The 11,690-nt window shown below is 49.7% G+C and overlaps 2 protein-coding genes across 4 annotated transcripts; both read left to right on the top strand.

Moving 5' to 3' along the window:
- Positions 1 to 727: 727 nt before the first annotated feature.
- Positions 728 to 3,996, top strand: LOC310817049 (uncharacterized protein). Its single transcript, XM_083687459.1, has 5 exons — positions 728 to 2,087; positions 2,242 to 2,467; positions 2,614 to 2,672; positions 2,903 to 3,015; positions 3,349 to 3,996. The coding sequence occupies exons 1-5, from the start codon at positions 837 to 839 to the stop codon at positions 3,410 to 3,412; spliced, it is 1,713 nt and encodes a 570-aa protein (XP_083543585.1). The 5' UTR covers positions 728 to 836; the 3' UTR covers positions 3,413 to 3,996.
- Positions 3,997 to 4,398: 402 nt separating this feature from the next.
- Positions 4,399 to 10,495, top strand: ppp4cb (protein phosphatase 4, catalytic subunit b). 3 transcript variants are annotated; one of them, XM_083687783.1, is made up of 9 exons: positions 4,399 to 4,662; positions 5,349 to 5,519; positions 6,132 to 6,183; positions 6,272 to 6,322; positions 6,463 to 6,564; positions 6,972 to 7,145; positions 7,508 to 7,634; positions 8,193 to 8,382; positions 9,152 to 10,495. In XM_083687783.1, exons 2-9 carry the CDS (start codon positions 5,422 to 5,424, stop codon positions 9,279 to 9,281), a joined length of 924 nt encoding a protein of 307 aa, XP_083543909.1. In that variant the 5' UTR covers positions 4,399 to 4,662; positions 5,349 to 5,421; the 3' UTR covers positions 9,282 to 10,495. The 3 variants fall into 3 exon arrangements, with proteins under 3 accessions (XP_083543909.1, XP_083543908.1, XP_083543910.1); XM_083687782.1 differs by having other exon boundaries at positions 5,341 to 5,519; XM_083687784.1 differs by lacking the exon at positions 6,272 to 6,322 and having other exon boundaries at positions 4,403 to 4,662; positions 5,341 to 5,519; positions 9,152 to 10,494.
- Positions 10,496 to 11,690: the final 1,195 nt, after the last annotated feature.

Raw genomic sequence — 11,690 nt, 5'->3', positions numbered from 1 at the left:
AACCAGCGGAGATGATGTCTGGATTATCGGAGGAGATGGTTAGGCCAGAGGTAGTCCTGTCAGAGCACACAGATGAACCAGAGGCTGGATTGAGATTAAGAGAGGCCTCTGTAAAGGTTGGATTAGGGAGGGAGACTGAGGAGGAACCGGGTGAAGGCCAGAAGGAGGCAGAGATACCAGATGTGTCAACAGAGACAGGACGGTTACTGGAGACAGATGTGTCAGTGGAGTCTGAGGCTGGGGAAACAGTTGATACAGAAGTGGAATTAACCAGAGAGACAGAAACACCAATACTAGAGGAGAAGATGGAGACGATGTCACCAGAGGAGTTATCAGACAGAACGCATCTAACAGAGGACAGACTGATGTTGGGTAGAGAGGCTGTCTGTCTGACTGAGGGAGAGGCTGTCTGTCTGACTGAGGGAGAGGCTGTCTGTCTGACTGAGGGAGAGGCTGTCTGTCTGACTGAGGGAGAGGCTGTCTGTCTGACTGAGGGAGAGGCTGTCTGTCTGACTGAGGGAGAGGCTGTCTGTCTGACTGAGGGAGAGGCTGTCTGTCTGACTGAGGGAGAGGCTGTCTGTCTGGCTGAGGGAGAGGCTGTCTGTCTGACTGAGGGAGAGGCTGTCTGTCTGACTGAGGGAGAGGCTGTCTGTCTGACTGAGGGAGAGGCTGTGTTACCAGAGGAGATAGAAGAAACAGCAGATGAACCATCACACACATCGAGAACGGCAGAGGCTAGATTATCAGAGGAAACAAGAGAGGAAGAGGAAACGGTCAGGACTAAGATTAATCCAGTGAAGGACACAGATGTGACAGAGGCTGGATCAACAGAGGAGATGAAAGATAGATTAACAGAAGATTTTGCCGAGGCTGAATCTGAGGCTGGGCCCACAGTGGAGAGAGAGGCCGAGTCTGAGGCTGGGCCCACAGTGGAGAGAGAGGCCGAGTCTGAGGCTGGGCCCACAGTGGAGAGAGAGGCCGAGTCTGAGGCTGGGCCCACAGTGGAGAGAGAGGCCGAGTCTGAGGCTAGGCCCACAGTGGAGAGAGAGGCTGAGTCTGAGGCTGGGCCCACAGTGGAGAGAGAGGCTGAGTCTGTGAACACAACAGAGGTAGAGATAACAAACACTAGCACAGCTGCATTAGTGGAGGAGGCGAGGCCAGAGGAGGTGCTATCTGGGGCATTAGAGGAGAAGGTGCTATCAGGAGACACATTACCAGGAGACTCAGATGAGCCACAGGTCAGAGGTTACCAGGGAACACATGTTGGGTTTATGGAGGATGTGATGCACGGGGATGATGACAGAAGAACTGATACCCACTCAGATTACCAACCTCTGGAGACTCAGGAGACCAGAACACCTGAACCCTCCAAGGCTGGATCAGCAGAGGAGGGAGAGGAGGGAGAACCTGGATCAGAGGAGACTGAGGAGCCTGAAGACCCACAGAACACTGGGGCCCAGGAGTTCCAGAACACTGAGATCAAGAACACTCAGGAGATCCAGAACACTGAGGCCCAGGAGTTCCAGAACACTGAGATCAAGAACACTCAGGAGATCCAGAACACTGAGGCCCAGGAGACCCGGAACACGGAGATCCAGAACACTGAGGCCCAGGAGACCCGGAACACGGAGATCCAGAACACTGAGGCCCAGGAGACCCGGAACACGGAGATCCAGAACACAGTAGTGATAGAGACTGAATTAATGACCGAAACAGAGAATGGACCTCTGACTGGAATAGAGGCTGGATTATCATACCAGGCTGGATTACTGGAGCAGACAGAGATTACCATTCCAGAGGAGTCCCTGGAGGGAGAGGTCAGATTATCACAAGACGCAGAGGCTGTGCTGCTCAGAGAGGAGGAGGAGGAGGAGGAGGAGGAGGAGACAGAGGTGTTGTTACCAGGAGAACCAGTGAGGCCTGGTGTGCTGGAGGAGACAGGTTTAGAATCACAGGGCCAGTTACCGATTACAGGGGAAGCAGTAGAGACAGATAAAGGATTACTAGCTGAACACAGAGTGGAGGATGAACCAGGACACAGCCCTCCATCAGAGGCGGAGCCTGGAGATGAAGACTTCCAGCTGCAGGTGATGATTAGACATATAAACATATATATTTGTTATAATGATATAATATAATTATACATAACATAATTAAAACATTTTCAAGGCAAATGAGTATTATAATTTAATTAGTATTTTGTCACTAACTTCTGTACATGGGGTTTTCACACATCTACAGTTTGAAGGCTCCATTTTGGACTTTTCTGCTCAGAAGTCTAGAATCGCCATTAAGAACCCCCAAATCCGCCCACCCAGGGACCCCCGTTCTCTCCTGAAGATGCCCTCTGTGGCTCCCACCACCCAGGAGCTTGTTGCGCGCCCCTCCCTCCCCAAACCCCCCCTGGACCTGCCAATCAGAGGACCCACAGGGAGGCCTATGGGGGGCATCGGAATCAAACTGCCAGGTAAGACAGAGGTGGGGAAATGGGGAAATGATATGTTTTGTAATGTAGACTATTTTCTCAATAAATTGGTATGTGCTGTAGCTATTGACTTTGTCCTCTCTTTATTCTTCCATTCTCAAATGTGTAATCTGTCTGATGTTGTCCAGGCCTTGGAGCAGGGTTCAACAGAGAGGAGGACAACAACAACACAGAGACCAGCCCTCAGGTACCACACACACACACACACACACACACACACACACACACACACACACACACACAGGCCAGCCCTCAGGTACCAATCAATAAAACTATAAAATAGAGAAAACTTTATTAACGTAAACCCTCAGGAGAACTTCACAACACAGCCTTACTACAGACTCTGGTTCTGTGTAAACTGGTGTGTCTGGTTCTGTGTAAACTAACCTGACTTGACCTTGTCATTCTCTTCAACAGAAAGCGGAGACTGAGCCAGTCAGAGGTGAACCTGCAGCAGAGGTCAGAGATGAACCTGCCCAGCAGGGGGCAGCAGAGAGTAGGCCTAGATGGACCCCACCAAGACACACAGGGTAGAGTTTACACTCAAATGCTTTATTTGCCATACAATCAGACTGACAACACATGCACTGCACCCCCCCCCCCCCGAGACACATGTGCACACCCCCAGGGAGATCAGAGCTCAGAGCACAGGGTCAGCTCTCCCTGTTTAGCTCTCAGTGATGTGATGTCTTTTGTCTAATATGAAAACATTTGGCACAATAAGTGTCCTAGAGCCACTGCAGGGTAATGGACAGCGTGGAGACCCGTCTCTGTCTGTCTCACTGAATGTCAACGTCATGGCTGGTTGCATTGTTGGTGTTCAGTGGCGAAGGCTGATGCTTCGGTCCAACATCTCTCACCAGGTTTGGGAATCCACTGATGATGTCAGAGCTAAAGAACAAACTGAAGAAGACAAGTGAAGAGTGAAGAGATGGAAGCACTGACTGTCTGAAAGAATACAACAAGCCCCCCCCCCCCCCCCCCCGCCATCGAAAACTCTCTTCTCCCTTTTTTCTCTCTCTCTCTCTCTCTTTCACACACACACACACACACACACACACACACACACACACACACACACACATACATACATACAGTACCAGTCAAAAGTTTGGACACAAACTTGCCAAGAGTGTGCAAAGCTGTCGTCAAAGCAAAAGGTGGCTACTTTGAAGAATCTAAAATATAAACCATATTCTGGTTTGTTTAACACTTTTTTGTTTACGACATAATTCCATATGTGTTCCTTCATAGTTTTGATGTCTTCAATATTAATCTACAATGTTGAAAATAATACAAAATAAAGAAAAACCATTGAATGAGAAGGTGTGTCCAAACTTTTGACTGGTACTGTACACTATATATTGACACACACACACACACACACACGTATTGTTGAAAATGTATTAAATAAATAATAGATTTTTAAAGATTTATTGGATGTTATGAAGTTTACTGTTACAAGTGTTTTTCATTATTGTATGTAAATTGGTTAAATGGATTAGATTAAATCGATTGAAAAGACTCCAGTGATATGTCTTTCTTAGTGTCGTGGATCTCAACCTCCTCCTGTCCGGAGGTCTGGATGTAGAGTCACCCTCAACTCAGAGGAGGCGCTAATGACCCGGCACACACACACACACACACACACACACACACACACACACACACACACACACACACACACACACACAGGATAGACAGACAGACAGACGGATAGACAGACAGACGGATAGACAGACAGACGGATAGACAGACAGACAGACAGACGGATAGACAGACAGACAGACAGACAGACGGATAGACAGACAGACGGATAGACAGACAGACAGACGGATAGACAGACAGACGGATAGACAGACAGACAGACAGACGGATAGACAGACAGACAGACGGATAGACAGACAGACAGACAGACAGACGGATAGACAGACAGACGGATAGACAGACAGACAGACGGATAGACAGACAGACAGACAGACGGATAGACAGACAGACAGACAGACAGACAGACGGATAGACAGACAGACAGACAGACGGATAGACAGACAGACAGACAGACAGACAGACGGATAGACAGACAGACAGACAGACGGATAGACAGACAGACAGACAGAGAAGTGAAGGAGGCTACACGCTCAGCTGGGAGAAGTTAAAGCCAAAGCCGGACGTCTCAGGTAAGACAGCAGCGGTCGTGTGTTGACGGTCCGTGTTCAGGGTTTGTCTCGTCATTTCAACTCGCTTTTAACGGTTTACCCGCATATTAACACGGCTAGCCTGTCCGCTAGCGAGCTAGCCCAGTGAGCTAGCTTCCCCCCATAACATGCGTTGGACGCGGCTAGCCGGCTAGCTAGCATATACAGTTAGCGTAGCATGCTAGCTGAGTTAGCTATTCCTCCTAAAGCTGTCGGACAGTTAGCCAGGCTAACGCACAGGGTGAGATATGGTCAGAAATGTGGTTCCTCTGTGGTTCCTCTGAGCTGATGAGCTGGCCGGACAGGCTGGCCGGACACTGCTACCTACCGACGTCGGTCCGCCGCTACGAGCTAACGTCCGCTAGCATCCTGAACCAGCCAGATAAACACTGATCAACAACCTGCTGTTGATGACTGGCTTTCTCTTTAGTTATGGTCTAGAGGACACACACACAGACACACACACACACAGTGTTTGGCTGTTTAGTTGTCTCTCCCCGGCCCCTCCACTACTCGTGTGTGTGTGTGTGTGTGTGTGTGTGTGTGTGTGTGTGTGTGTGTGTGTGTGTGTGTGTGTGTGTGTGTGTGTGTGTGTGTGTGGTGGGGGCAGCCTGTGACTGGGACAGACTGGAACAGACAATGTTCCTCTGTGGTTTACAGACAGACAGACAGGCGGAGAGGCAGACAGGCGGAGAGGGGGAGAGAGCCGTCAGTCCTTGGTCCCGTGGCGTGCGGTCGACCATGGGTGACACCAGCGATCTGGACCATCAGATCGACCAGCTGAGGAGGTGTGAGCTCATTAAGGAGAACGAGGTCAAGGCCCTCTGTGCCAAAGCCAGGTGAGACAGACCACACACACACACACACACCTGTGTCTGCCAAGGCCAGGTCATACACTCAGACCACACACACACTGCTTATAGAGACACACACCTGTTTATAGAGACAGACACACACACACACCTGTTTATAAAGACAGACAGACAGACACACACACACACCTGTTTATAAAGACAGACAGACACACACACACACCTGTTTATAAAGACAGACAGACACACACACACACCTGTTTATAAAGACAGACAGACACACATACACCTGTTTATAGAGACAGACAGACAGACAGACATACACCTGTTTATAGAGACAGACACACATACACCTGTTTATAGAGACAGACAGACAGACACACATACACCTGTTTATAGAGACAGACAGACAGACAGACACACATACACCTGTTTATAGAGACAGACAGACACACACACACCTGTTTATAGAGACAGACAGACAGACACACACCTGTTTATAGAGACAGACAGACACACACCTGTTTATAGAGACACACACACACCTGTTTATAGAGACAGACAGACAGACAGACAGACTGTGTGTGTGTGTGTGTGTGTGTGTGTGTGTGTGTGTGTGTGTGTGTGTGTTATTTCCAGAGAGATTCTAGTGGAGGAGAGCAATGTTCAGAGGGTGGACTCCCCGGTTACAGTAAGTAACGATGAATCGCCTCACCTCTTCTGATCCAAACACGTATCTCTCATTTGATTGGTTGTCCTCTTCCTCTGTGGTGGTGCAGGTATGTGGGGACATCCACGGGCAGTTCTATGACCTGAAGGAGCTGTTCCGGGTGCGTTGGATCAGATGGGAGATGGGCAGCCATGGTTATTGCTCATATTTAGAATATGTTGTGTTCAGTTCTGAGCATGTCATTATGTCTTGATGTTGTTGACCTCTCTGTTGGTCTGTGTGTGTCTCTCTCTCTCTCAGGTGGGAGGTGATGTTCCTGAGACTAACTACCTCTTCATGGGAGACTTCGTAGACCGAGGGTTCTACAGCGTGGAGACCTTTCTGCTGCTGCTCGCCCTCAAGGTGACCCCCTCTCTGCTAGGTCATGTTGACTGACAGCTCTCTGGTTGTCTGATGTGTGTGTCTGTGGTCCCAGCGTACCTCTGTGTCTGTGGTCCCAGCGTACCTCTGTGTCTGTGGTCCCAGCGTACCTCTGTGTCTGTGGAGGAGGAGCTCCGTCCAGCTTCCTGTAGTATCCTCCCAGCAGCCACACACTTAAATAGAAACCTTAAGTTCAGATTGATAGCCAGGTATACCACACACACACACACACACAGACAGCCCAGCACAGACATCTATGGTGAGCTATGATGCTGTCTGTTGACTCCCTCTCCTGTCTGTACCCTGTACGTGTGTGTGTGTGTGTGTGTGTGTGTGTGTGTGTGTGTGTGTGTGTGTGTGTGTGTGTGTGTGTGTGTGTGTGTGTCCAGGTGCGGTACCCGGACCGTATCACTCTGATCCGGGGGAACCACGAGTCTCGTCAGATCACCCAGGTGTACGGCTTTTACGACGAGTGCCTCAGGAAGTACGGCTCCGTCACCGTGTGGCGCTACTGCACCGAAATCTTCGACTACCTCTCACTCTCCGCCATCATCGACGGCAAGGTGGGGGGGGGGCTGTGTGCGCATGTGCGTGTGTCTGTGTGCGCCTGCCTGTGTGCGCCTGTGTGTGCGTGTGTGTGTGTGCGTGTGTGTGTGTGCGTGTGTGTGTGTGCGCCTGCCTGTGTGCGCCTGTGTGCGTGTGCGTGTGTGTGTGTGTGTGTGTGGGAGAGGCTGTATAAGGAGGTTAGCAGCATGCCTGAGAGGAGCCCTTGCAGAGTCTGTGGTTGTAGGAGTTTACATGTTCCTTCCTCCTTCCACACTATGTTAATGTGTGTGTGTGTGTGTGTGTGTGTGTGTGTGTGTGTGTGTGTGTGTGTGTGTGTGTGTGTGTGTGTGTGTGTGTGTGTGTGTGTGTGTGTGTGTAGATCTTCTGTGTGCACGGTGGTCTCTCCCCCTCCATCCAGACCCTGGACCAGATCAGAACCATCGACAGGAAACAGGAAGTTCCTCACGACGGACCCATGTGTGACCTGCTGTGGTCAGACCCCGAGGGTAAGGCTGTGTGTGTGTGTGTGTGTACTGATTGAAATCCCAGCAGGCGGGAGGTGAAACCACTGCTTCCTATTCCAACCAATCTGGTGGTGTCAGTGTTGTTGTCAGTGATGAGGCTGATGGTGTCAGTGTTGAGGCTGGTGGTGTCAGAGCATGCTGTGTTGTAATAGTGACCTCTAGATGTTCTGACCTGAAGGGTTAGAGGTTAGGGTTAGAGGGTAAAGGATAGGGTTAACCCTAACCGTAACCCTCTTCTGACCTCTCCTCCAGACACCACAGGGTGGGGGGTCAGCCCCAGGGGGGCCTGTTAGGGTTCTAACTGACCTCTGACCTCTCCTCCAGACACCACAGGGTGGGGGGTCAGCCCCAGGGGGGCCTGTTAGGGTTCTAACTGACCTCTGACCTCTCCTCCAGACACCACAGGGTGGGGGGTCAGCCCCAGGGGGGCCTGTTAGGGTTCTAACTGACCTCTGACCTCTCCTCCAGACACCACAGGGTGGGGGGTCAGCCCCAGGGGGGCCTGTTAGGGTTCTAACTGACCTCTGACCTCTCCTCCAGACACCACAGGGTGGGGGGTCAGCCCCAGGGGGGCGGGCTACCTGTTCGGCAGTGATGTGGTTGCTCAGTTCAACGCAGCCAACGACATCGACATGATCTGCCGAGCTCACCAGCTGGTCATGGAGGGCTACAAATGGCACTTCAACGAGACGGTGCTCACAGTCTGGTCCGCCCCCAACTACTGCTACAGGTAAACACTACCCCATAACACTACCCTGCTACAGGTAAACACTACCCCATAACACTACCCTGCTACAGGTAAACACTACCCCATAACACTACCCTACTACAGGTAAACACTACCCCATAACACTACCCTGCTACAGGTAAACACTACCCCATAACACTACCCTGCTACAGGTAAACACTACCCCATAACACTACCCTGCTACAGGTAAACACTACCCCATAACACTACCCTGCTACAGGTAAACACTACCCCATAACACTACCCTGCTACAGGTAAACACTACCCCATAACACTACCCTGCTACAGGTAAACACTACCCCATAACACTACCCTGCTACAGGTAAACACTACCCCATAACACTACCCTGCTACAGGTAAACACTACCCCATAACACTACCCTGCTACAGGTAAACACTACCCCATAACACTACCCTGCTACAGGTAAACACTACCCCATAACACTACCCTGCTACAGGTAAACACTACTACAGGTAAATACTATACCATAACACACCTGTTACTATATATTATACTATGGTACGAGATTGTGTGGTCCGCCCCCAACTACTGCTCCAGGTAAGGGTTACTATCTACCTGTTACTACAACCAGTACTACTGCTCCAGGTGGATGATTGACTGCTGTTACTGCCTGGTCTTTATCATGTTACAGTCAGCTAATAAAGTTCTCTCCTCCTCCTCCCTCTCCTCCTCCTCCCTCTCCCCCTCCTCCCTCTCCCTCTCCTCCTCCCTCTCCTCCTCCTCTCTCAGGTGTGGTAACGTGGCGGCCATCTTGGAGCTGGATGAGCACCTTCAGAAAGATTACATCATATTTGAGGCGGCGCCGCAGGAAACGCGGGGCATCCCCTCCAAGAAGCCAGTGGCTGACTACTTCCTGTGACCCTCAACCGATCAGAAGGAGCACAGACAGGATGTCCTGGACTCTTCCCTCAGTCTCTGTGTTCCTCCCCTCCTCCCTCAGTCTCTGTGTTCCTCCCCTCCTCCCTCAGTCTCTGTGTTCCTCCCCTCCTCCCTCAGTCTCTGTGTTCCTCCCCTCCTCCCTCAGTCTCTGTGTTCCTCCCCTCCCTCAGTCTCTGTGTTCCTCCCTCAGTCTCTGTGTTCCTCCCCTCCCCACAGTCTTAACTTGGATTTTACTTTTCTATTTTTACCCCCAACTTTTCTACTTGGTTGGAACTCTTAGAACTGTGTTTTGTTGTTTAGGGCCCAGAGGTTTCTCTGATCATGTGACCTGACCAAGAAAACTCAGGGCCTTCCATAGCCGGGGCCCCTTGGTGTTCCTGGTCAGGTGACAGTCTCCACCCCAGACCCAGTCTCTAGTGTCAGAAGGTATGGTGTCGAGGGTTTAGATCAGATCCACCAGTTGCGTTTGTTGTCGTGCCAGGAGTGGGCTCACAGACAGGTCTGGGGACAGACAGAGGAATGGTGGGGTGGAGGATCTCAAAGCTGTTAAACTGCGGAGTGGGGCTTTACAGAATTAGCATTATGATTTTATTTGTATGTTTTTCTCACAATTTTTCTTCAATCTTTTTTATTTTTTTTCTAAATGTTTGAGAATTGACATTTAGCAGGTTGGGCAACTGTAGTTTTTATGTCTCTCTGTTTCCACGTGATTGACCTGCTGCATCAGTGGAATGTTGTGGCAGATGACATCACTGACGAGGAGCAGAGACGGGGGTGCTGACGGCGGCCATTTTGTGGTCATTTTTAAGGACAAACTGTATTATAATGATGACATACGAAGCTGTATTTTTTAGAATAAACTCTCTCTCTCTTTGACCAGTCTTTCTGTAGGACTTATCGTTGATTTTTATGATTAATTATTTGTGACAAATAAAACTACTTTTTGTATAAATGATCAACACTCTGAGGTGTTATTTCATGCATGTTTCCCACAACGCTTTGGAGAGATGTTGTTATCTTAATGTTGACTTCTGAAAGGGAAGAACCCCCCCCCAGTTCTCCTCTGTTTCAGAAGTTAGAAAATATTTGACAGTAAATTGGATCAAAGGCAGAATTATGATGTCATGACAACCAGAGAGCCAGAGAACCTTTATCCCAGCAGACTGTGGGATAAAGGTTCTGACCATCCCGGTGTTGTAGAGCTCTGTCCTCCTCCTGACCATCCTGGTGTTGTAGAGCTCTGACCTCCTCCTGACCATCCTGGTGTTGTAGAGCTCTGTCCTCCTGACCATCCTGGTGTTGTAGAGCTCTGTCCTCCTCCTGACCATCCCGGTGTTGTAGAGCTCTGTCCTCCTCCTGACCATCCCGGTGTTGTAGAGCTCTGTCCTCCTCCTGACCATCCTGGTGTTGTAGAGCTCTGTCCTCCTCCTGACCATCCTGGTGTTGTAGAGCTCTGTCCTCCTCCTGACCATCCTGGTGTTGTAGAGCTCTGTCCTCCTCCTGACCATCCTGGTGTTGTAGAGCTCTGACCTCCTCCTGACCATCCTGGTGTTGTAGAGCTCTGTCCTCCTCCTGACCATCCTGGTGTTGTAGAGCTCTGTCCTCCTCCTGACCATCCCGGTGTTGTAGAGCTCTGTCCTCCTCCTGACCATCCTGGTGTTGTAGAGCTCTGTCCTCCTCCTGACCATCCCGGTGTTGTAGAGCTCTGTCCTCCTCCTGACCATCCTGGTGTTGTAGAGCTCTGTCCTCCTCCTGACCATCCTAGATTTGTATGTTTTTCTCACAATTTTTCTTCAATCTTTTTTATTTTTTTTCTAAATGTTTGAGAATTGACATTTAGCAGGTTGGGCAACTGTAGTTTTTATGTCTCTCTGTTTCCACGTGATTGACCTGCTGCATCAGTGGAATGTTGTGGCAGATGACATCACTGACGAGGAGCAGAGACGGGGGTGCTGACGGCGGCCATTTTGTGGTCATTTTTAAGGACAAACTGTATTATAATGATGACATACGAAGCTGTATTTTTTAGAATAAACTCTCTCTCTCTTTGACCAGTCTTTCTGTAGGACTTATCGTTGATTTTTATGATTAATTATTTGTGACAAATAAAACTACTTTTTGTATAAATGATCAACACTCTGAGGTGTTATTTCATGCATGTTTCCCACAACGCTTTGGAGAGATGTTGTTATCTTAATGTTGACTTCTGAAAGGGAAGAACCCCCCCCCAGTTCTCCTCTGTTTCAGAAGTTAGAAAATATTTGACAGTAAATTGGATCAAAGGCAGAATTATGATGTCATGACAACCAGAGAGCCAGAGAACCTTTATCCCAGCAGACTGGTGTCTGTCTGTCTGTCTCTTCACTGGGCGCCTTATGTTTTATTAGGA

This window comes from Argentina silus (assembly GCF_951799395.1).
Source record: "Argentina silus genome assembly, chromosome: 16".
Lineage (NCBI taxonomy): Eukaryota > Metazoa > Chordata > Actinopteri > Argentiniformes > Argentinidae > Argentina > Argentina silus.
Note: the sequence above shows the minus strand (reverse complement) of the source record. Positions and strands in the feature narration are given on the sequence as shown.

Excerpts from the sequence above, each read along its gene's own strand:
- LOC310817049 (XM_083687459.1), top strand. The coding sequence starts at position 837 with ATGAAAGATAGATTAACAGAAGATTTTGCCGAGGCTGAATCTGAGGCT. Across the intron at positions 2,088-2,241 it reads ATGAAGACTTCCAGCTGCAG|TTTGAAGGCTCCATTTTGGA; the intron begins GTGATGATTAGA and ends ACACATCTACAG. Across the intron at positions 2,673-2,902 it reads ACACAGAGACCAGCCCTCAG|AAAGCGGAGACTGAGCCAGT; the intron begins GTACCACACACA and ends TCTCTTCAACAG.
- ppp4cb (XM_083687783.1), top strand. The coding sequence starts at position 5,422 with ATGGGTGACACCAGCGATCTGGACCATCAGATCGACCAGCTGAGGAGG. Across the intron at positions 6,323-6,462 it reads ACCTGAAGGAGCTGTTCCGG|GTGGGAGGTGATGTTCCTGA; the intron begins GTGCGTTGGATC and ends TCTCTCTCTCAG. Across the intron at positions 7,635-8,192 it reads GCTGTGGTCAGACCCCGAGG|ACACCACAGGGTGGGGGGTC; the intron begins GTAAGGCTGTGT and ends CCTCTCCTCCAG.